Source organism: Saccopteryx leptura, chromosome 3 (genome assembly GCF_036850995.1).
Source record: "Saccopteryx leptura isolate mSacLep1 chromosome 3, mSacLep1_pri_phased_curated, whole genome shotgun sequence".
Taxonomy (NCBI): Eukaryota; Metazoa; Chordata; class Mammalia; order Chiroptera; family Emballonuridae; genus Saccopteryx; species Saccopteryx leptura.
Window position 1 is genome coordinate 305676096 of NC_089505.1, and position 24836 is coordinate 305700931.

The 24836-nt window shown below is 42.4% G+C and overlaps 1 protein-coding gene across 1 annotated transcript; it reads left to right on the forward strand.

Moving 5' to 3' along the window:
- Positions 1-393: 393 nt before the first annotated feature.
- PRDM14 (PR/SET domain 14) lies at positions 394-17528 on the forward strand. The gene is made up of 7 exons (XM_066372739.1): positions 394-1087; positions 2576-2629; positions 2716-2873; positions 3769-4039; positions 7690-7892; positions 15558-15659; positions 17301-17528. The coding sequence occupies exons 1-7, from the start codon at positions 394-396 to the stop codon at positions 17526-17528; spliced, it is 1710 nt and encodes a 569-aa protein (XP_066228836.1).
- The last annotated feature ends 7308 nt before the right edge of the window (positions 17529-24836 follow it).

Consider the following 24836-nt stretch of genomic DNA (forward strand, 5'->3'; position numbering starts at 1 on the left):
AGAGGGCGGGAGAGTGCATGAGAGGGCACTTAAGACAAATTTTGCAGGAGCCGGGTTTGGGGCCAGATGGAGAGTGGGTATTGGAAACCAACAGCTTTTAGTCAAGGTGTGTTTGGAGAGGGAAGGCAAAGGCTACACTCACCTGGAACTTGGAGTCAGACAGGATCCCGGCAAATTTTCGTTGTTATTTTTATTTTAAAGAATGTGTGTTCGTTTTATTGCGGTTTTTGCTTCTGAGGTGGGGCGTGGGGCTTGCTGGATCGAAATGGGAGTGTATCGGATTTCCTTCGACCTCGGGCTGGTTCGGGTGGTGGAGGCTCCGCGGGCGCAGAACCCGGCGTTCTCACTCAGCGCACTTGTTTCTCCGCAGACCCGCCGCGCGCTGTGGCCGGGATGGCTCTACCGCCGCCAAGTGAGGCTGCACCTCCGGACAAGGTGTGCCACCCGCCGGAAAGGCTCCAAAACAGCCCCCAGCACCTGGCGCCCTACTACGCGCCTTTCCCATCCTACGGACCCTACGGGAACAGCCTGCCCGCCGCGGAGGATTACCAACCTTTCTCTATCCCTCCGGTGTCTGCGTCCCAGGTGGTGGCCCCCTTCGCCTTGCGCACTGCGCCTCCCTTGCTGAGCCCCGGCCTGGCTCTACAGAGGGAGCCGCTGTACGATCTGCCCTGGCACGGCAACCTACCACCGTGGTACCCGTTTTCCCACTTCCCCAAAGACAAGCAACACTTCCTGAACAGCAGCCGTGACTGTACTGGGGCCACCAGTGAAGACTTGGCCCACACTGGTAGCCGAAGCGACAGTGGCCAGTATTATGGAGCTGACGTATTCATTCCGCCTCCCCCTGTGGATGCTTCCCTGGTACCTGAGGGGCCGAAGACCTCCCAGTTACTACCTTACTTCCCCAGCAAGCAGTCTGAGGATGACTCCAAACTCCTGAACCAGGAGAATAAGTCGACTCATCGGTACCACTTCACCCAGGAGGACCTGTACTTAGTTCTGTACGGGGTCATTCCCAACCTGGAGCACTCAGCGCCCCTGCACCATGCAGCTTCGGGCCTCCTGCTCCCCACAGACAGCTCTGGTAAAGGCAGTCCTCATCATCCGGGGGTTAGAATGGATGCGCATCCAGGTGGGGATAGGAGTGGGGAAGGGGCACTTCAGAGTGGAGTCAGGAAAGGGTGGGGGACTGAAGTACCGTATTTCCCCATGTATGAGACACATGTATAAGAAATTTTTTTTTCGAAAAAATTTGGGGTCTGAAAACTGGGTGCGTCTTATACAGTGGTTGTAGTTTTTTTACTTGCATTTTCTGCTTTTTTGCACTTGTTTTTGCGCTGTTGAAGACAGTGATTTGTTATCAGACACAGATGAGGACAAGCTAATTGGATGGGAGGTTTGAGAGTGATGAAGAGTTGTATGAATTTTATGATGAATAAAACTTGAATTCAATAACTTGTATTATATATATATATATTTTTTTTTCTTTCAAATTTCGTGCCCCAAAATTAAGGTAAGTTTTGTACATAGGAGCATCTTGTGCATGGGGAAATACGGTATATGGACTGTCATTAGAGAACGGAGCCTGGGAAGGCCAGGTTCACATCTGAGGTCCCACTTGCTTAACTGCATAACTCCTGAGGTGAGGTTGGCTGTAGTGAGAGCCAAGGGTGAGGAGAGAAATGGTTTGTGCAGCGGGGCTGTCTGCTGGGCTCAGATTCTACTGGGATATGCAAGGTAGCTCCATGAGAACCTCATGCATGTTGGAGTCCCAGCTGAGCCATCTACCTTGACTTTAGTCCAAGTCAGCACTATCTCTCATTCTGAAATTCTTTGAATTTGCAAAGTGGGGTTCATTACATAACCTTGCAAGGGTTGTTCTGTGTCTCAAAGGAGAAATTGTGTATGTAAAAGGAGTAGGAAAAATATAAACATCAAACTCAAAAATGGTTACAGCCTCCACGGAGCAGGGAGGGAAATGCCTCATGAAAAGATTTCATAATACGTTTATTTTGTTTGTTTGTTTTTTGTGACAGAGTCAGATAGGGACAGACAGACAGGAAGGGAGAGATATGAGAAGCATCAATCATCAGTTTTTCGTTGTGAGACCTTAGTTGTTCATTGATTGCTTTCTCATATGTGCCTTGACGGGGTGGAGGAGGGAGGGCTACAGCAGACCTAGTGACCCCTTGCTCAAGCCAGCGACCTTGGGTCCAAGTTGGTGAGCCTTGCTCAAACCAGATGAGCCTGCGCTCAAGCTGGCAACCTCAAAGTCTCGAACCTGGGTCCTCCGCATCTCAGTCTGATGCTCTATCCTCTGCATCACTGCCAGGTCAGGCAAGATTTCATAATACTTTTTATTTTTTTTACACTTTGATTTTAGAGGGAGAGAGTAGCATTGACTCATTGTTCCTCCTAGTTGTGCGCTCATTGGTTGCTTCTTGTATGTGCCCTGACCCTGCATACAACCTGCAACCTCAGCGTGTGGGGACAAGGCTCTAGCCACTAAGCAACCTGGCTAGGGCCATAATACTTTAATGAAAAATAAGATGTTGACCTTGCCTTTTTCTAGGGTCTCAGTGTCTTCCTCAAACGGTGGATCAAGACTCCCTTCAACTACCAGAAGGTAAGCAGAGGTCCTTGCTTGGATTTCTTTCCTCAGACAAATGCAATCCGTTACCTCATCTGCTTCCCTTTTTGGGGTTCCCTTAGGTCTCTGCCTCAGGAAGATGCTGTTTGGTGAAGTGCCCCATTTTGGCGTGTTCTGCTGTAGCCTCATTGCCAAAGGAGTCAGGTTTGGGCCCTTTCAAGGTAAAGTTGTCAACGCCAGTGAAGTCAAGACCTACGGGGACAATTCTCTCATGTGGGAGGTAAATATGGTTTTGGTGGCAAAGTGGGGGTTGGGACTGGGGCAGGAACCAACTTAGCCTGTGCCCCTCAGGGAGAGGGGACAAGGGCAGTAATCTGCTGGCTGTGCTTCCTATTTTGCAATATAAAGGGGAGGAAAGGGATGTTCAGTCTGTGACCTTGACAGTCCCGCTGCAGGAATCCCAAGTGTCTGTGTTGTCTTAAGTCATCTTAGTCTGTGAACAGGAGCGAGGGCATGTACGTTTAGAGAATTCATACATTGGGCTATATTTATAGACTAAGCCAGTTGCTTTAAGTGTGATAGAATGATGCTGAAAAGATGCCAGTGAAAATAAAAACAAATTTAAAAATTTTTATATCGTTTGCCTATGAAATTAGCTGAAAACAGGCTCTTGACTATGTGTGTGTGTGTGGGGGGGGGACGGGATTGGCTAGAATTTCTACTTCCAATAATGTAACTCAGGGAAGTAAGCTGAAATTCTGACCACGTGGAACATGTTAATCATAGGGTTGTTTATAATAACAAAACAAGAGCAGGAGAAAGAATTAAAGTGAGGCTTTGTTAATATGCATGAAAACTAGGTTGGGATAAAATACAAAGTCAGCGGTTGTTTTAAGTGGTAGAATTGAACCTACTTGTTTCCCTTACCTCTGTGCATGGTATTAACATATGCTTATATATAAATTTGAAAATCAAGAAAGTAATAATGTTGAAAAGTGTCACATTCACCTGTAGAGATGTCCTTAAGCTAAAAATTATTTAGGGTTAATAATAAATACCTTCATGGGGCTTCAGTGTGAGATCTGGGTTATAAATTTTTAACAAGTAAATTTATTTTGTAGGTTAGACCGGAAAAAAAAAAGTAAATTCCAAATGTGATGTTTTATTTTATTTAGATCTTTGAAGATGGTCATTTGAGCCACTTTATAGATGGAAAAGGAGGCGCAGGGAACTGGATGTCCTACGTCAACTGCGCCCGCTTCCCCAAGGAGCAGAACCTAGTTGCAGTACAATGTCAAGGGCAGATATTTTATGAGAGCTGCAAGGAGATCTACCAGAACCAGGAGCTCCTGGTGTGGTATGGAGACTGCTATGAAAAGTTTCTGGACATTCCCGTGAGCCTGCAGGTGACCGAGCAGTGGAAGCAGGCAGCCTGGCCCTCTGAAGGTGAGTGCACACCTTCGCCTGGCCGCATGAGGCACTCCTAGTGAAAGGACTCTTGAGTTCTTTGCAAAAACGCTGACACCTTCTTGCAGCTTCTCAGCTGCCTGTGGAGCTCCTCCCTCCCAAAGGCTAATACAGGAGACTAAACTGAGGGTATCTCTAACCAGGGGGGCATTACCCAGCTGGAGAAAAAGGCCCTCATCTTCCCAAAGCTGCTGAAGCTGCTTCTATTCACAAGTATCCCTTTTCTTGTACCCCTTCACCCCCTACCCAGAGAAGACAATAAAAGTGAAATAAATTGATGCAACGTCTGCCTTAGGTGAGCCAGTTTCTGATTCATGTCTGCTCAGTCTAACACAGCCCATGAAGTCACTGCTCTGAGCAGTGTTTTTCAGATGGTGGGTTGCAGTATCTTAATGGGGTGAGAAATCAATTCTGTGATGGAGATTAGCATGAGAGAGAAAAAGAGGATAAGAATAAAGTAGGATAGGAAATATTGATGTGACTGTCACTTAAGTAAGAGCAAGCATTGTTTGTGAAGTTTTTGTTTCAGATGGGTATGTGTGTGTGCACTGGGTCTCGAATAAAAAATGTCTTTCTTACTGTAGGTCTCAGTCAGGTTTGACAAGCATTGAGTTAGACTCTTGCTCTCTAGTTTTAATGTGGCTGTGAATACCAAGGCAGTCTTGGGAAGATGCAGTTTCTGGTTTCCTCCTGGGACCTGAGATTCTGCATTTCTATCAAGTTTCCAGGGGAGGCTGATGTTGCAGGTCCCTAGATCACATTTTGGTAGCAAGGAGCTAGAGTACCCACAACCCACTCTCAGGAGTGATTGCATTTAAAATGCAATTTGCATTTTAAAACTCTCTGGAATGATTTTTATATGCACAGAAGCTTGGGAATCACTGATCTTATAGGTGGGACAAGACAAGAGCAAATTGCTATAATATGTGTAATCAGAAGACCACCTTATTATTTTGTTATAATAAATGCAGTAAGTAGCAGGTAAAAGAAAATGGGAATTGCATTCATCACACAACTGCAGTGATTGTCTGCATGCATGTCTCTGTGCAGGGTCGGAAATAACGCTAAACCTTCATTCCCTGCTCCTGGATCCCAGTGTGGATCGAATGAAGGAAGAAGAAAGACACTGACTCAACTGGGAAAAGCTGCTGAGGGATGAGAATTGTGGAATGTGTTAGGCAGGGAGAGAGAAGGCAGTCCAGGCTGGGGGATGGTAGAGCCAAAGGCAAGCAACAACACACCCACCAGGGATTAGGAGGTAGAGAGGAGAGGTGTTTCCCATCTTCCTCGAGTTTAAATAATGAGGGCCTGTCCAAATTGGTTTGATGAACTGTCTTCCCACTATCTCAACGTGGGTCTGAGGGCAAGGTGGTGGGATTCTCTAAAGCCCTGGCACTCAGAGTTGTCACATACTTAAGACCAAGCCAAACATGGCTTTTTGGTCACTTCCAAAAATGTATCAATTGTTTTTAAAATTAAAGTGAAAAGTAGATTTGAGAAAAATACATGTTTGGCAACTCCCCAAATTTATTTATCTTTTTTGAAAAATTCTTTAACACCAGGTATTGAGCTATTAAAATGTTCATAACCTTTGATGTCTCAGTAATACTCTTCTGGAAATTCATCTGCGGGAAATAGTCCAAAAGGACTTTTTTTTTAATCCACAAGGATTTTTGCTGCACCACCATCTATTAGTGAAAAAGCACAAACACTGTTAAGTGCTCAATAGTAGAATAATTAAGTAAATGAAGACTTATCAATGTGGAATAATAACACGGGTAGCAGCGTTCACAAGCATATAAAGGGTTTACTCCAACAGGGATGAGCTCCCAGAGCTCCAATTCTAAACTACATTATCCGATGCTTACGGGATTGTTCAAATAAGGTGTACTTTGGACAGTATGTGGGAGGGAACTTGTAAAGGATTTATTTTGTTGGGAAGAATTACGGATGAATTCACTTGTTTTCTGTCACGAATGTTTTGGGGGAGGGTAAAAGGAAAGAAAAACCAAAATTCCTCCGTCCTCTCACAGAGAAACGGCAAGGACTGGTGAGAACCCTCCCCTTAAGGTCCTGAGTGGGATGGGAGGGTCGGGGCCTATGTGGGCGGGTTATTTGAATATGCAGCATGCCGAGTATGTGTTTTGGGGGCTGAACGTGTGGAATGTAAAGACAACTCGCTTAACTCTTCACAAAACTCTGAGAAACCACTAGAGTAAAAAGAGTAGTTGATTGAGCTGGGAGGAGGGAGAAGGGAGCAGGAATTGGGTAAAATTAGGTTCAGATTAACTTCCAAAGACCTGAGTCTAATTAGTAACGGTGGGTGCCTTTTCTGCCTAAGTGGTTGGTTGTTCCTATGCAGATTTACTCTTGTCCCCATATTCTGAATTTTGGTGTGTTTTAATGCTGTGATTTGTAAAGATCGCTGCTCCCGCCTTTTAGACAACCCCTTCCCTTCCCATCCCAGGAAGCAGGAAGGCCAGTTATTTCTGACCAAGGAAAATTCTAGCTCTGAGCGAAGGCGAAGGCTGTTTGAGCGTGGGGACTGGGAGAATATTTGCACCTCAATGGAAGTGGTAGACGAGTCTGGGCGGTGGATTGTCCTGCAGTTGGCCGTTGCCTTCCTGGTTATTTACTTAATGAGCGGTTTATTTCCTTAGCCACTTGTTAAACAGTGCCTTTAACTAACAAAGCCCCAGATGGATAGCTTCCCTGCTGTCCTGATGCTAAAAAGATTTCCATCTCCAGATTCTTGCATATACTGACTCCCGACTCTTCTCCTTCCGGGGCCAGTGACGTATGCACCATCAAAACCACTTAGCCTCTGGAATCCTGGACAGAGATTATTTTGTAGGTAGCTCCTGTCCTCTTCTTCTTCCTTTGGACATAGACACCCCTGGACCTGGCACCTCCTATGTTAGAGTTGGTAGCACCCTCTCTAACCCCTTTCCTCCCTCCTCTATTGGTAAAAAACAATTTACCATTCTCGGTCTTATCACTCAGTGATAGTATCGCTATGGTAGTAAGAACTCATTAAGTGTTAGAATTAAATTAACCACCATGATAACGCTAAGTATCGGGCAAGGCAAGAGACTGTCATCTTTACTTTGTAAATGAAGATTCTAGCACTGGAATCTTCCTCCAGAATTCAGAGTCACGAGCTGTAAGTTGAGAGGGTGCCGAAGACTTTGTAAATGGGGTCCAGTGGGACAGCACTTGGGAAGCCTGTGACATAAATCCTGGGTGTCTTATCATTGTCCTGGGTAAACTGTTTTGAACTTGTCTCTTAAGCTGATCAGAAAAGTAGGCATATTTTGGTTATATTATTAACCTGGTAACAAAAGCCAGTCAGGAGTGTGCAAGATTGTGGTATGAGGTATTAATGGGACCAGATGATAAATTAATATCCTATTATGAAGGGAAGTGATATTAATGAAAACAAAGTTGGCTATAAGTTGTCATTGTCAAAGCTTGGTGTTGGGTGTATGAAGGTTTATTGTTTTATTGTTTTGTTATTTTGACTTCAGTATATGTTTAAAGTTTCCTAAAAAGGAAAGTTTTTTAAAATCTGCCTTGGAGGAAGTAAGGGAGCTGACAAAGCCACGCTCCTGTCTCCCTGTGTTTGACAGAGTCTGCAGAAGGGTACAGATGTGACCGATGTGGGAAGGTGTTTACCTACAGATATTACAGAGATAAGCACCTCAAGTATACCCCCTGCGTGGACAAGGGTGACAGGAAATTCCCCTGCTCTCTCTGCAGCCGGTCCTTCGAGAAGCGGGACCGGCTGCGGATCCACATCCTCCACGTTCACGAGAAGCACCGGCCTCACAAGGTAAAACCTTAGTTATGGGGGCAAGGGACCCCTCGGCTTTCACCATCCCTCCCCCACACCCTGAACTTTAAGGGCCTCCTCTCATTCTGGGCATGCCATTGAGGATGAAACAGGGTTAGCATTATGGTATTTTTTTTTCTTCTTTTCCAAGTTGAGAGAAAGGAAGGCAGAGAGACAGACCCCCACCAGGAGCTACCCAGCAACCTCCATCTGTGGCTGATGCTTTGCCCACCTGGGGATGTGCTCACAACTGAGATATTTTTAGCACCTGAAGTGGAGGCTCCACAGCCATCCTCAGAGCCTGGGGCCAATGTGCTGGAACCAACTGGGGCCAATGTGCTGGAATCAACGAGCCACAGCTGTGGGAGGAGGAGGGAGAGAGAGAGAGAGAGTAAGAGAGAAAGGGAGGTAGAGGTATGGAAAAGCAGATGGTTGCTTTTCCTGTGTGCCCTGACCAGGAACAGAACCTGGGACATCCATACACCGGGCTGACACTCTACCACTAAGTAAACTGGCCAGGGCCCAATTTTTTTTTTTTTTAACATGAAAATATAGTATATGCCTGATAAATACAATATGGAGGGGTAAAAAAGCCACCTGATTCACTATGGCCCAGAGTTAAGACGTTTTAGGCATACATTTTTTTCAATATGTGTGTGGGTGATATACTTAGATCATATAGAATATTATGAGGCTAATTTTCTGAGTTAAGTTTACATCAGGGGAGGGGGTGGGGGGAAGGGTGTAAATAAGGATAAATATAAGGTGACAGAAAATGATTTGACTTTGGGTAATGGGTATACAACATAATCAACAGTTCAAATGCTATAGAAATGTTTACCTAAAACCTATGTACTCTTACTGATCAATGTCACCCTGTTAAAGTTAATTTTCTAAATAAAATTTTAAGAAAAGATTACATTATAAGCCAATTTGTAAACATAATGGCTGTGTCAGTACATCAGATGATTGCGCCATGAGTTATTTTGTACGTCTCCCACTATTGCTGCAGTGAACAATATTATATAATTATTTCTTTTTTTCTTTCTTTCTTTTTTTTTTTTTTTTCATTTTTCTGAAGCTGGAAACAGGGAGAGACAGTCAGACAGACTCCCGCATGCGCCCGACCAGGATCCACCCGGCACGCCCACCAGGGGGCGATGCTCTGCCCATCCTGGGCGTCGCCATGTTGCGACCAGAGCCACTCTAGCGCCTGAGGCAGAGGCCACAGAGCCATCCCCAGCGCCCGGGCCATCTTTGCTCCAATGGAGCCTTGGCTGCGGGAGGGGAAGAGAGAGACAGAGAGGAAGGCGCGGCGGAGGGGTGGAGAAGCAAATGGGCGCTTCTCCTATGTGCCCTGGCCGGGAATCGAACCCGGGTCCTCCGCACGCTAGGCCGACGCTCTACCGCTGAGCCAACCGGCCAGGGCTATATAATTATTTCTTGCTGTGGCCGGTAAACTCAGTTGGTTATGCCAAGGTTATGAGTTTGATCCCCGGTCAGGGTCCATTCGGGAAGGAGCCAATGAACATACGACTAAAGTGTAACAAGTGAATGGTTCCTTCTGTTTCTCTCCCTTCCTCTCTCTGTCTCTCTAAAACCAATCAATTAAAAAAAAATAATTTTTTCTGTTATCTATTTTCGATTATTTCTTTTGGAGTGGATTTGTAGAAATAGAAAAATTAGTCAAATGTGTGTACAATTTTAAGGTTCTTGAATTGAGGTGCCAAACTGCTTTCCAGAGAAAGTGTCTATTTCCACTTATTTATGCGTTGATCAGTTTGTTCTTTTGTGTGTGTGTCAGAGAGAGGGACAGACAGACAGGAAGGGAGAGATGAGAAGCATCAGTTCTTCATTGTGGCACCTTAGTTGTTCATTGACTGCTTTCTCATATGTGTCTCGATCAGAGGGCTACAGCAGAACGAGTGACCCCTTGCTCAAGCCAGCAACATTTGGGCTCAAGCCGGCGACCATGGGGTCATGTCACGTGGGATCATAGACATAACCCCACGCTCAAGCCAACAAGCCCATGCTCAAGCCGGAGACCTTGGGGTTTCGAACTTGGGTCCTCTGCATAACAATTTGATGTTCTATCCACTGCACCACCATCTGGTCAGGTGATCAGTTTGTTCTTGTATGCACTCTGACTGTGCATCAAACTCCCAGACTGATGAATAAGGATGAGGCTCTAACCAATTAAGATACCCAGCTAGGGTCACGGTGAGGTTTTATTTATTTATTTATTTATTTATTTATTTGAGAAAGAGACAGGGACAGAGACAGAAAGGGAGAGAGATGAAAAGCATCAACTCACAGCACTTTAGTTGTTCACTGATTGCTTTCTCATATGTGTCCTGACTGGGGGGCTTCAGCTGAGCCAGTGACCTTGGAGTTCATACCAGTGATCCTGCATTCAAACCGGTAAGCCCTTGCTCAAGCCAGATAAGCCTGTGCTCAAGCCTATGACCTTAGGGTTTCAAACCCAGGTCCTCAGTGTCCTAGGTCCATGCTCTGTCCACTGTGCCACTGCCTGGTCAGGCAAGGTTTTAAATTTATTTATTTATTTATTTATTTATTTTAGAGAGAGAAAGGCAGGATTTGGGCAGGGGGTTTAGCGGGAAGCATCACTTGTAGTTGTTTCTCTTATGTGCCTTGCCCAGGCAAGCCCAGGGCTTGAAACCAACAACTTCAGCATTCCAGGTCAATGTTTTATCCATTGCGCCACCACGGGTCAGGCTTTTAAATTTTAAAATATTTTATTGGCAGTTTGTATTTGTCCTGTGGTTTGTCACTTTATGTCCTTGGAAAGTATGTAATGTTTTACAAGCAATAATTTATAAATCCAGGGCATGGAGTTTTTTTCACTTTTTTTTTTCAGGTGAAAGAAAGATAGAGACACAGACAGGATGGGAGATAGATGAGAAGCATCAACTTAAGTTGCAGCACTTTAGTTGTTCATTGATTGCTTTCTCATCTGTACTTTGACGGGGTTGGGGGGGCCTCCAGCTGAGCCAATTACCTCTTGCTTAAGCCAGTGACCATGGGGTCAAGTCTGTGATTCCTCACAAAAGCTGATGAGCCTGTGCTCAAGCCAATGACCTTGGGGTTTTCAACCTGGGTTCTCAATGTCCCAGGTCAACCCTCCATCTACTGCGCTGCAACTGGGTCAGGTTTTTTCACATTTTTTTATTTCTGAAATTGAGGTATGTTCAACATGTGATGGCATGGCATAGTTTTAATGGTAACATTTTCTTTTTTTTTTTCTTTTTTAAGATTTTTATTTATTCATTTTAGAGAGGAAGGAATGAGAGAGAGAGAGAGAGGAGGAGCAGGAAGTATCAACTCCCATTTGTGCCTTAACCAGGCAAGCCCAGGGCTCCGAACTGGCAACCTGAGCATTTCCAGGCCAATGCTTTATCCACTGCGCCACCAACAGTCAGACAGCATTTTCTTTTTTAGTTAGCATATAAACTAATGGTGAATCTTTCAATGGACAAGATAAAGCATTTAGGGTATTGGTCATATTTGCTGCAGCTGGATCAAGGGCATAGTTTTGTTTTATTTTTCACTAAAGTCAAATTCAGGAAAAGGTTATAATCAGAGTCATGTCAATAAATTTCTACTAGGATGTAGGATGGGCCATTTGCCTAAACACTGATGACAGTGGTGGTCTTGGGTTGGGGTTCGAGGAGGGAAGCTGTGGGTCAGTACTGCTGTTTTTGAAACTGGGGAGGGGGGAGGCTGTAAACCCTGAGATGGGTAGAAGACAGGAATGATAGGAATAAGTGGAAGCTGGTAAGAGATGACTTAACCATCAAAACAAGACTTGTTCTTCTGGTAGAATAATGGCATAATAATTTTAAACTGGCGATTGAAGAGGGTGAGTGAGTCCTGTCATATTCTGTGTCCCTAAGACTTCTGCAGTTATCTTCTCTTTGCAAGCTCACTCCTTTATCATGGTTGTAAATACCACTTACCATTGAGTTTCAAATGTTTAGCTAAGAATTCTGTCCAAAGCTCAAGAGGCATATAACTCACTACTCTCCAAACATAGGAACCTGAATTTCCCATGCCATTTTGCTCCTTAATTAACATTTTGAGGTTTTTTCCTAATTTTTTCTGATTTTTACTACATAACATTTTTTTTAACAGAGACAGAGAGAGGGATAGACAGGGACAGAGAGATGAGAAGCATCAATCATTAGGTTTTCATTGCACATTGCAACACCTTAGTTGTTCATTGATTGATTTCTCCTATGTGCCTTGACTGTGGGCCTTCAGCAGAGCGAGTAACCCCTTGCTCAAGCCAGTGACCTTGGGTCCAAGCTGGTGAGATTTTTGCTCAAACCAGATGAGCCCGCACTCAAGCTGGTGACCTCAGGGTCTCGAACTTGGGTCCTTGGCATCCCAGTCCGACGCTCTATTCACTGCACCACCGCCTGGTCAGGCTACATAACATTTTTATTCTCTTTTAGTTTTCTTTATTTTATATACTTTAGACTGAGTAGTACTTTATTTGTTTTTTTTTTTTAATTTTGGGGGTGTTTTTGCGAGAGAGACAAGAAGGGAGGGATGAGAAGCATCAACTCATAGTTGCAGCACTTCAGTTGTTCATTGATTGCTTCTCTTATGTGCCTTGATGGGGGTGTTCATTCTAAGCCAGTGACCCTTTGCTCAAGCCTGCAACCCTGGGCTTCAGGTCAGCAACATGAGATCATGGATGACTTCAGCATCCCAGGTCATTGCTCTATCCACTGCGCCATCATCAGTCAGATAGTACTTAACTTTTTCAATGTGATAAAAAGTAAAGTATACTTAATTTCCTTCCAAAGAAGCCCAAAAGAAAATATTTAAACTTAAACAGAACAAAAAGCTCTGTTTTCTTCTGTGAAACAGACATGTTGGACTTAAAATAAACAATTTTTAAAAAAATTTTATTTATTGATTTGAGAGAGAGAAGGGAGGGGTGAGACAGAAATATCAATTTATTCCTGTATATGCCCTGATCTGGGACTGAACTGGCAAGCTCTGTGTATTGGGAGGATGTTCCAGCCAATGCAAGATAAACAATTTTTAACAAAATAATTTGTTTATAAAAGAGAAAAAATTGATTGACAAGAATGGCAGAAGATGCTGGGTGTACAACCAATGAAAAGCCCTGCATTACCATCCTCCTTCCAGCCTTTAGAACCTAAATGCACCTTCTTTTCAGATGATTCTCAAGCAAAATTCATGTAGAACACAGAATAAAAGTGCTAGGGGGTTCCTGTTGCCCATAACAATGAGTACTGAGAGTTCACTGTAAATTCACAGTATTGATTCTATCCAGCCTTTCTTCAGAAGACGTTTCATATAGTCCATAAATTGCTCCATATTTATGCAAGGTTAATTTTATTTATTTCATCTTTGCCTTCCTTGTAAGCTTTTGTTTTTGCTAGGATTTCTAATTGTAAGAAATTTAGTTTCTTAATTGTATAATTTGTATGATGTACATTCTTCCTGGATCTTAATCTTATTTGAATCAGTGATTTCTGGGTCTGTGAACTGTCATTTGGGCATTTGTTTTTTACTACCTTCCTGAATTCTATTGGTTCTTCTATTTCATCCTTCTTGTTTCTTGATTTCTTTTTTATATTACTGGGGCATATCTTCAAGTACTTGTGTTTAAGGATACATAGTGACCCTGACCAGGTGGTGGCAAAGTGGATAGAGCATCGGACTGGGATGCAGAGGACCCAGGTTTGAAACCCTGAGGTCACCGGCTTGAGCATGGGGTCACTGGCTTGAGCATAGGATCATAGAGATGCCACCATGGTCACTGGCTTGAGCCAAAGTTGCTGGCTTGAGCAAGGGGTTACTTACTCTGCTATAGTCCCCTGGTTAAGGCACATTTGAGCAAGCAATCAATGAACAACTAAGGAGCTGCAACAAAGAATTGATGCTTCTCATCTCTCCCTTCAGTCTGTCACTATCTGTCCCCCCACCTCTTTCTCTCTCTGTCTCTGTAACCCCCCCACCCCCAAGAGAATGCATAGTGAAAAGTTCTGAGTCCTTCTTTGGGGATATTTTACTCACATACCTCTTTGATAGTTTGGCTGGATATAGAATTGTAGGTTGAAATAATTTTTCCTTGGAATATTCAATGTATCATTCTATTTTTTTTTTCCCATTGATTTTTGAAAGAGTAAGGGAGAGAGAGATGAAAGCATTAACTCATTGTTCCACTTAGTTGTGCACCCGTTGATTGCATCTTGTTTGTGCCCTGACTGGGGCTCAAGGTGGTGCCTTCCAGATTGAGCCAGCAACCCTGGAATCAAACCTGCGACCTCAGTGCTTCAGGATGATCTATCCACTGAGCCATGGGCCAGGGCTACATTTTCTTCTTTCTAATATTTTGCTTAGTCTTAGAAAGTTCTCCAGTCTTGAAGTTTCATTCTCTAATTGCTTCCCTTTTATAAATAATCTGTTTTTCCAATATTTTCTCAAATATCTGATTTTCTTTTTGCTTTAGTAACACTAATACACAGTTGTTATTAAAACTTCAAGCACTACAGGAAAATTAAAGAAGACCTTAAAACCCACCCAAAATTCCACCATCTAAAAATATACGCTCTCCCCTCTGTCCGCATAAGCACACCTGGGGAGGAAGGCAGGACATGGAAGTACAGTAGGTTCTTTTACCTGGGTCAGAACTACTGAGAAGATTCAGCAGGAGCCACCAAGGTCAAGAGCACAGAGAAGTAATATGAACTGTTCACAGCAGGTGGCTATACCACCTGCTCCTCCCGGACCCCTGAAATCTAACCTTTCTTGTGTCAGTAAATGTGCCTCAGGTCACCTGCCACGTAGGTTTCCATTTTGGTCTACATCAGTGATTTTCAACTGGTGTGCTGCAAGAATTTTTAAAACATGCGGTATCTGACTGTTTAGACAGAGGCACTGACCTCTTTTTTCTTAGATTGTCAAATTAAAAAATGACAACGGCCAACACAAAAATAGCTGTCTGGTGTGCATAAATCAAAATAATACCTACTTTCTTTTTGTCAGGTCGGCAAAAAATATATTTTTTAGTGTGCCGCAGAATTTTAGTAATTAGTTTATGTGCTATGAGATGAAACAGGTTAAAAATCACTGGTCTATATATTGACCTTCCCCGACTAAATTTTTGTCTCCTTGTCTCTAGCAGGATATAAGCACATAGTAGGCACTCCATAAATACTTGCTGGATTACTTGTGCAGTGCTTGCTCTGGAAGGAAGGCAGAGTAGGTATTTTGCCCATGAGGAAAATCAGGAAACAAAGACTCCGAGTTTAACTGACTTGCCCTGGTTCACACAGCTACTTGCTTGACAGAGCAGGACTAATTCAGGCCTCTCTTAAACACCACCATCCCATTAAATTTCCACGTTTCACATCCATAGCAACTGATACCCAAAGATGTTAGATGGTGTTAGTTACCATTGGGCAGGCTCTGGACTGGAACCCATGCTTCTGGATCCTTTGATACGTTCTAGAAGGTCTGTCTGCTACCAAACTAGATCCTCAGCCTGAGCCTGCTTAATCCTCTGCCTACAGATAAACAGAATAAAGGCAATAGTTAGCATGGTGAAATGAACTTATTAGGGGAAGATGTGATTTCAGCTATATTTTTCTTTTTTTGCCTTAGTGTTCTACATGTGGGAAATGTTTCTCTCAGTCTTCCAGCCTAAACAAGCACATGAGAGTCCACTCCGGAGACAGACCCTACCAGTGTGTGTATTGTACAAAGGTAAGGGGAGCCTCCTTCTAAGGGGGTCTGCCTTCAGTTCTGTCTGGGTGTCCGTGGATTGACCTTGAGGCATATAGCCTGGCTTAAACAAGTTTTTGTTAGCAGCCCAATCCCCATTTCCACTTGCACATATGCTTGTTTGCTTATGATGGTCAGATACAGCCTATTGCCAAATTGGCATCTAGAGCACATGTGATGAAATAAACCCCAAATTACACAGTAGACTCCGTTACTTAAGCTGGTGAAGACTGGCCGTGCCCGGGTAAGCTTGTGCACCTTACTGAGCAGTGACCCAAGCCTGCATATGCTCAGATACCCCATTATTGAGTACTTCTCTCCCAGCCCCCCAAGTCTGAGGCCACCAGTTTAACCTGGTGTTTTATGTCACTATCAGAGAACCCAAAAAACAAAATCATTACATTTCTAATATACTACTTGAAAGTGACAAAGGTCAGAGTATAGTATTGACATGAATGGGGGGAAAGGTTATAAATAAAGGAAAGGAAAGAACTGAGCAAGAAAAGATGTAAAAAAAACAGCAAAGTACTTGGGAATCTAAAACATCATAGCCACTCTGCAAAATAGTTGGGAGTTTTCTACACTTGTAAAAAATATATATAAATAAATAAATAAAATAAAAATAAAAACTACACTTGTAACTAGCATACAACTCAGCAATTGTTTATATGTTCACACAAACACCTATACATAAAAACTTGTAGCAGCTTAACAGCCCCAAACCGGATGTCCTTCATGGCGGTGACGCAACAGTGGTACATCCGCACCACGGAATCCGCTCAGCAGTAAGAGGGATGAACTGTACACAGAACCTGATGAGTCACCAGAGAATTATGCCGAGTGAGAAAAACCAATACCGAAAGGTTACCTACTCTACGATTCTGTGTACATAATGCAGTATTCTGAAACGATAGAATTATAGCACTGGAGGACAGATTAGTGGTTGCCACAGCTTAAGGAAAAAGTAGGAGTGGCAGCAATCAGGTGAGTCTATAACAGGGCTACATGAAGAATTTTTATGATGGAAATATATCAACAGTAACATCCCGATTGTGATATTATAGTTTGTAAGATATAATAACCCTTAGGGAACTGGGCAAAAGGCACACAGAATCTCTTGTTTTATGAATACTTGTGAATTTCAAAGTTTTTAAAAAGAAAAATGATAAGGCACTGACTTATGCAAAGACATTGGCCAATATTAGCTACTCTTTCTATAATGCAGTTTATCCTGGAATGTGGTCCTAGGACCCCCTGCATCAGAATTGCTTGTTTAAATTCGGGTTCCTTATTACCCCAAAGAGTACTTACTGGGTACGATCTCTGGGGTAGGGCTGTCAATCTGCATTTTTCACTAGAACCCAGGTGATCTTAGACACCGAAAAGCCTCTGTTCTGCCAGCCAGGGCTACTCGTTACCAGCCAGAAGGATCATCAGTCACATCCTTTTATGTTAAGGTTATTCTTGTTGACCTAGTGTGCGATAGCATAAATACTCGAGGCTCATCAACTGGACAACTTTGGGGAGACAGAAGCCTCAATAACACTGAAATTAAATGCTTTGTTTTGTTGGTCTTCTAGCTCACGGAAGTTTACTTTTTTCTTGTTTTCTGTTCCTTGGCAGAAGTTCACTGCGTCCAGCATACTCCGCACACACATCAGGCAGCACTCCGGGGAGAAGCCCTTTAAATGCAAACACTGTGGCAAATCGTTTGCCTCCCATGCTGCTCACGACAGCCATGTCCGCCGCTCACACAAGGAGGACCAGGGCTGCTCTTGCAGCATCTGTGGGGAAGCCTTCCCAGATCGAGGAGGCTTGTGTTCCCACGTGAAGATTCACGAAGACTGCTAGCCCTCAGTTTGGAGACGATTGGAAAACTAAGGATGCGGATTCTGTCTTTATTTTTCTTGTTTGTGTGTGTGTTGTCTGAACAAGTGATAGTTCTATTGAGGTAAGAAACAGAAAAATGAAACTGACCACTTAGCTGAATTGACCAGATTTATTGACTGGTTTTAACAGCTTTCACAGAAATGTTTTTCATAATTTACAGTAAGAATGAAATTTGGTGAATTTACTTAGAAATAGTGAAAGCTGGCTGTTAATAGTTCTTGAGCTTCTGGAAACTCAAAAACTCTGAGAAAGGAGGGACTACACTGAATTTCTGGGATAAAATTAGGGAGCCTTTTCTCTACTATAAGCCTTGGGCCCCCAATTGTAATATATCTATAGCCGTCACTTGTTATATTTTTTCACAGAATTAAATTTTTAAGAATTCATTTAAGCCAGAGCATTATTAGTATTGTAACTACATGTTCAGAAATGAATTAATCTCTCATCTTTATTTGGATTCATTTTAAACCCTCAGTTCCCACCTCTCCCCATCACATGACAAATGCATCACACACAATTACTTGGAGGACACAGAAGTTACCTATTCACCCTGCCATCTGTGACCTTTACCAATTGGGGAAGAAAAAATATCAAACAAAGAAAGGCAAAAAAAAAAAAAAATGGAATAGACTAACAAATAAATAAATGCTCCCATTTTAAACTTTATTACATTCCTGATGAGTAGACAAATGAAATTTTTGAGGTTTTTCTAATTAGCTGGTTCACGATAGTATATAGGGTGTAAGAAAATAAGAAACCCATTTTTAAAAAATGCCATGCAAGTTATCACGAGGTTGATATGAGAATGTGGAGAATAATCTCTTCTACTTGCAGCGAGAGAGCAGATTCATCTTGTGGGTAATAAGAGCCAACATTTACTGAGTGTTAACCCTGGGAGAGGGGACCACTGAGCTTACCACTATACAAATGAGGAAACAGGCTGAGAGTAAGGAGCTGATGCCTCCAACTGGCAAAGCCAGGTCTGCCTGACTCAGCCCAGCCTCTGACCACGCCAGTATGCTCGCTCAATTTATGAATCCTGCTGAGGAACTAGAAACATCATTTTTCTATTAACTATCTCATTTTTTTTCTGCCCTCTATTAAGGCAAGCAACAACAAATGTAAATATTCACAGAAAACTCAAGACCAGAATAAGCATAATAAAAGTGCTTCATAGGCAACAGAGCTACTAAGCTTCTATATCATATGGTTCTATTGACCAAGGATTATTCTTCATCCTTTATCCATAGTCCACCTCAGAACCAAGCAAATTCAATATGGAACAGATGCCCCTTCCAGAGGGAGGCTCCCAGCTGTGGCTGAGTCCTTGGAGACAGACGGAGTGCGGGTGGAGAGGCAGTGACCGATTTTCCTCTAGGGGATTCTTAGCTGCGGTGCCTGGGTCTGGGTAATTTATCCTAATGGGAACATGCCTTGTTGTTTTAAGGCTGTTTTAGTTCGTGTTAATTAAGTCAGAACAATGGTCTTTGGAAGAGCTTGGGGCTCAGCTTATAATTAGGCAACCTTTCTTTTGACTCATAGTTCCAAATGTATTTTTTTACTGTTTATGGGTTTGAACATTATTTTAAAATCAAACAGTAAGGCAAGAAGACATTGGAAACTGGTATGATGCCAATTTTTTTCAGTGGGTAAATCATTCAAATTAACTACTCTGTTTTGAACCAGAATAGTAGCAAAGGGAGGTAATTTTATTTTCTCTTTTCTAACAGTCATTCCAAAATGCACACATGGGCCCTGGCCGGTTGGCTCAGCGGTAGAGCGTCGGCCTAGCGTGCGGAGGACCCGGGTTCGATTCCCGGCCAGGGCACACAGGAGAAGCGCCCATTTGCTTCTCCACCCCTCCGCTGCGCTTTCCTCTCTGTCTCTCTCTTCCCCTCCTGCAGCCAAGGCTCCATTGGAGCAAAGATGGCCCGGGCGCTGGGGATGGCTCTGTGGCCTCTGCCTCAGGCGCTAGAGTGGCTCTGGTCGCAACATGGCGACGCCCAGGATGGGCAGAGCATCACCCCCTGGTGGGCAGAGCGTCGCCCCTGGTGGGCGTGCCGGGTGGATCCCGGTCGGGCGCATGCGGGAGTCTGTCTGACTGTCTCTCCCTGTTTCCAGCTTCAGAAAAAAAAAAAAAAAAAAAAAAAAAAAACAAAATGCACACATGGAAAATAGTATTGGACGTGGATCATGTACACTCAACACTAACCAGAATCTGTAGACAGTTTAATGTAATCTGACCTGTTTCTACAAAGTTTCGGTTATTAACCAGGTTATGTATATCAATTTTTGGTTTGGAAAATACAATCAATTTGTAACATCTTTCTTTATTAATTACCTTAAGCTCTCATGTTTGTTTAAAATGTGTATCTTCCCTATTTCTAAAGCTAATTTGGCTCAACTAATAACAATACAAAGTAGACCAAGAGAGTCAAAGTAGAAGACTCACCACCACGCAGAAAGTAGAGTGAGTTAATATAATTATGCTGGCTGAAGATTGTTGGAACATGACAGATAGAATGTATAGGTTTTGGAGTTGGACAAGTTTATCTTTATTCACCGTGTCTTCATTATATGTTGGGCAACTCATGTAATTGCTGAGGTTTAACATCCACATTCATAAAATAATTATTGTGTTGTAGGGCACTGTGAGAGTTAAATAAAATGAAACGACTTGTATTCTGGATGATACTTAATAAATCCATGTCCTTTCTCTTAATCTGTCAAGGCAAAAAGGAGATAGAATTATAAAGATGTTAATATTTTTATATTAACATATATATATGCTTTCTTTCTATGGTTCTCCAAAAGTATGGTTTCTGGGCCAGCAGCGTCAGCATCACCTGGGAACTTGCTCAAAAGAAAAATCCTCAGGCCCAACTAGATAGCTACTGAGTCAAAAGTTTTGGGGCTGGGGCTCAGCAGTCTATATGAAAGTTTGAAAAAACCATTGCTTTGTTTGATTAATCCTCCCAGTCCTTGCACAGCAGAGGGTAAAACTAAGTAGCTAGGTACCCTGGCAAAATCAAAAAGCTGTTGAGTTGGGAGAAACCATTAGCATGCAGATAGCAGGCAGATAATGGTCTTCCTGGGACTGATGGGTACCAGTAAATTAAGTCATCATTTTACTGTTGGAAATATGGAACTGCAGCTACCAGACTGCACTGGAACTTAGAGACCACCTCTAAATGATCTGTTCATCTTCCTTTTCCCTACCCGAGTCTATATGTCTGATGGTAAATATCACTTCATTCATTACAGTGAGATATATAGAAAGACATCTGAACCCTGGAAAAATAACTAGGCTTAAAGTGATATACATGATATTGATGAAGCTCTCAATGGGCCCTTAGGGTGTCCTAGGACTCGGGGAAGTTGGAATGAACAAAGCTATTGAAGTGGCAGATGCTTGGGTCTCTGTGGGACCTATAGGAAACTCCACATTGTGGCCATAAAGTCATTGCTCATTTTGTTAACCACACTGCAGGCTAGGGTTGCAAGAAAATGCCATTCACTATATGATAGAAATAAAATCTCAAATACTGTCCCAGATAGTCTTATTGCTGGATCTGATTCTGACATGACAGGGCTCACAGTTTCTTTCATTCGTGGAGGATCTAAATACTTTTCAGGACGTCCTGGGACTTCCTAGGACTTCCTAGGGGCAGTAACTGCTCTGAACTGTTGTTTTATGGACCCTATTCCACATTTCAGGAAAACAACTTTATACATTGAATTCTTTCGTTAGAAACATTTAACTAGAATATCATGTCACAAACTTTTGTTGACGTGTCAAAAATACAATAACCAGATTATTTTGAAAGAAAAATAGTGTTAAGAATAATTAAAGGCCCTGGTCATGTGCCTCAGTGTATAAAGCATCAAGGATCAAACCCACTGAGCTCACTGGTCTGGTCCCCGCTCGGCACATTTGAGAAGCAATGAGTGTTCAACCTGGAATAACTAAGTGGAACAATGAGTTGATGCTTTGTTCTGTCTCGGATCAATGGAAAATTATTTTTTAATTTAAAAAAGAAAAATAATAAAGTAGCGATAAACTTACCCCTCATTGATAATCTCTTCAGAAAACGAGAATCTCAGAAAACAGTTTTCTACATAATCACAAAGAGTATATATGTTCAGCTTCCATTTATTGCAAAAAATTTTCACTGCTTTGTTGGATTAAAGAGACTAAGAAGATAAATTACATTATTTTGAAGTGAAATACTTTGCTATAATTACAGCAAAGGTAGAGAATATTTAGGTAGAGGGTTGTCCTATTTTTGCATATGGTCTCAATCTTTTACTGACATTTCATCTTGCATTATCTCAGGATTTTTGTAATTATATTTAAAAAGGATAAATTGTGTATGTGTTTTGTGAAATTTGTTTCAGATTTAGTATTTTGTTGAAAACAATTTGCTATCAAGAAAATGGGTTGAAATTTCATTCTTGATTTTTATAAACTTTAAAAATGCTATGTTCTTCCATTTGCTTCCATGGTGTGTTCTATTTGACACCTATATCTCTAATCAATTATTTTTTAAATAACAATAAAAATAGGCAAGATTTTAGGGGATATATGAATTTTCCCCATTCTTAACCAGTTAGATGCAGCAAGACAACTGGGAGGCCTAACAGTTCAGAACTCACTTGTGTTTTTGAAAACAGGATTTTTCCTTTGAAAACGTGTTCTCTACCTCTTGACTGTTGCAAGACTGAGTACTTGAACCTGGGAAGGTGGGCAAAGGCCTCTTGAAGAATTTCACTCTCCTGGGTTATCTGAATTAAAGGTGCCAGAGCCAAATTCTCTTAAATTTGCTTTTGCCTTTTTTTTTTTTAATTTATTGATTTTAGAGAGAGAAAAAGTAAACATTGGTTTGTTGCCCTGACCAGGGATCGAACCTGCACCTTTGGCTTATTAGACAACAGATACCAACCGAGCTACCCAACCAAGGCTTTTACATTTATTTATTTATTTATTTATTTATTTATTTATTTATTTATTTATTTGGCAGACAGGAAGGGAGAAAGATGAGAAGCATCAAATTTGTTGCAGCACCTTAGTTGTTCATTGGTTGCTTTCTCATATGTGCTTTGATGGAGGGGGGAGGGGCTATAGCAGAGTTAGTAACCCCTTGCTCAAGCCAGCGACCTTTGGTCTTAAGCCATTGGCCATGGGGTCATGCCTTTGATCCCATGCTCAAGCCAGCAACCCTGTGCTCAAGCCGGATGAGCCCGCATTCAAGCCAGCGCCCTCCAGGTTTTGAACCTGGGCCCTCCGCATCCCAGTCTTGACTCTTATCAACTGTGCCACTGCCTGATCAGGCAAGGCTTTTAAATTTGACTTTGAAAGTCTTCCGCTAAGACTGAGCAGGGAATCTGCCAAGACTGTTCCAGGTTCTTGCTTAAGGGAGTCTACTATTTCCAGTTCTTAAATACCCACCCTGGGCAAGCCCAAGGCAGATCTAATTCACTGATAGGGCCTGAAAGCTTCAGGGTGACAAGCTTAGGGCTGAGACATCAAGAGCAGGCCTGAGGCCCTGGCTGGATAGCTCTAGTGGTTAGAGCAGGGGTCCCCAAACTTTTTACACAGGGGGCCAGTTCACTGTCCCTCAGACCGTTGGAGGGCCAGACTATAAAAAAAAAACTATGAATAAATCCCTATGCACACTGCACATATCTTATTTTAAAGTAAAAAAACAAAATGAGAACAAATACAATATTTAAAATAAAGAACAAGTAAATTTAAATCAACAAACTGACCAGTATTTCAATGGGAACTATGCTCCTCTCACCGACCACCAATGAAAGAGGTGCCCCTCCCGGAAGTGCGGTGGGGGCCGGATAAATGGCCTCAGGGGGCCGCATGTTGCCCACGGGCCAGGCCGTAGTTTGGGGACCCCTGGGTTAGAGCATTGTCCTGAAGTGCTGAAGTTCCTGGTTTGATCCCTAGTTGAGGCACATACAGGAACAGATACAGATCAATGTTCCTGTCTCCCTACTTTTCCTCCAAAATTGACAAAAATTATTAAAATATAAAAAATACGGTGTGGAATAGGATTACAGTCTTCCTTTTGCCAAAGGGGAGGACTGAGGGGATAGAAAGACCAATGCTGAAGATAGTGCTCAGATAAAATGCCAAAGCCCGTTTGGACTATCTACAGCTCTAGAGCTTGGAGGGAGAAGACCCCAGAGCCCAGCCAGAAACTGGCAACTGGGACAAATTTTATTAACTACAAAAGCCTCTCCTGGTTAACTAGTTACCTGGCTCCTTACATGCAATGGTTTTTGTTGTTTGCTTGTTTTTGAGGACTGGCAGTATTTGAGAGAGAGAAGAAATAAAGATGAAGAAATGGGTGGGTTTTTTTTTTTTTTTTTTTTTTTTTTTACTTGAATAACAAATACAGAATGACAGGAGACACTAAAAACTGGGGGAGGGGTGAATTAATTACAGAAATCCTTCAACGCAAATAGGGAATTACCACAACCCAAAATGGATTTCAGATGTAAAATGAGAACTGTGTGTTTGTGGTATAAAGCTGTTTACTTCCTCAGCATCTGGGATGATACCTGGCCTCTAACTTTCTAATAATAGCTGACCTACTGCCAGACCCAAAAGCCTTTTTTTTTTAAAAAAAAATATGACCAGCCATTCATTTTTAGATTTGTAATGTTTTAATTCTCACAGAGAAGCTTGTTGGTAGTAAAAGGTTCCTATCAAGCTAAAGCCCAAGTTTCTCAAACTTGTGTAAGGATGAGAATCACCTGAAATGCCTATGAAATCTCAGGTCTCCAGGACCCTCCACACCGATGGATCCTGGGTGAGGTGAGGGTTGACGAGCACCCAGGTGGTTCTTATCAGAAAAGCATAATGTTTAAAAGACCATCATCACATTATATACTCTTAATGTTAAATGCCGAGGAGCAAGAATGGGGTGAGGACAGGAGGCTTGGGATGCTCCCAACTAAATCTTGCTTTCTGGGTCTTAGGGTTTTTTAAAACTATCTATGAAAGAAAATGAGTAAGTGAATTTGGGGTAAAAAAATGAGACTACATAGGCCTGGCCTGTGGTGGCACAGTGGATAGAGTGTTGAGCTGGAATGAGGAGGTCACCTGGTTTGAAACCCAGGTTTTAAAAATGAATCATAATAATAATAAAAAAAAATATGGTACAATGGTAAATTTTTTTTTAGAGAATAAATCTTTTTTTTTTTAATTTTAATTTTATTTTTATTCATTTTAGAGAGGAGAGAGAGAGAGAC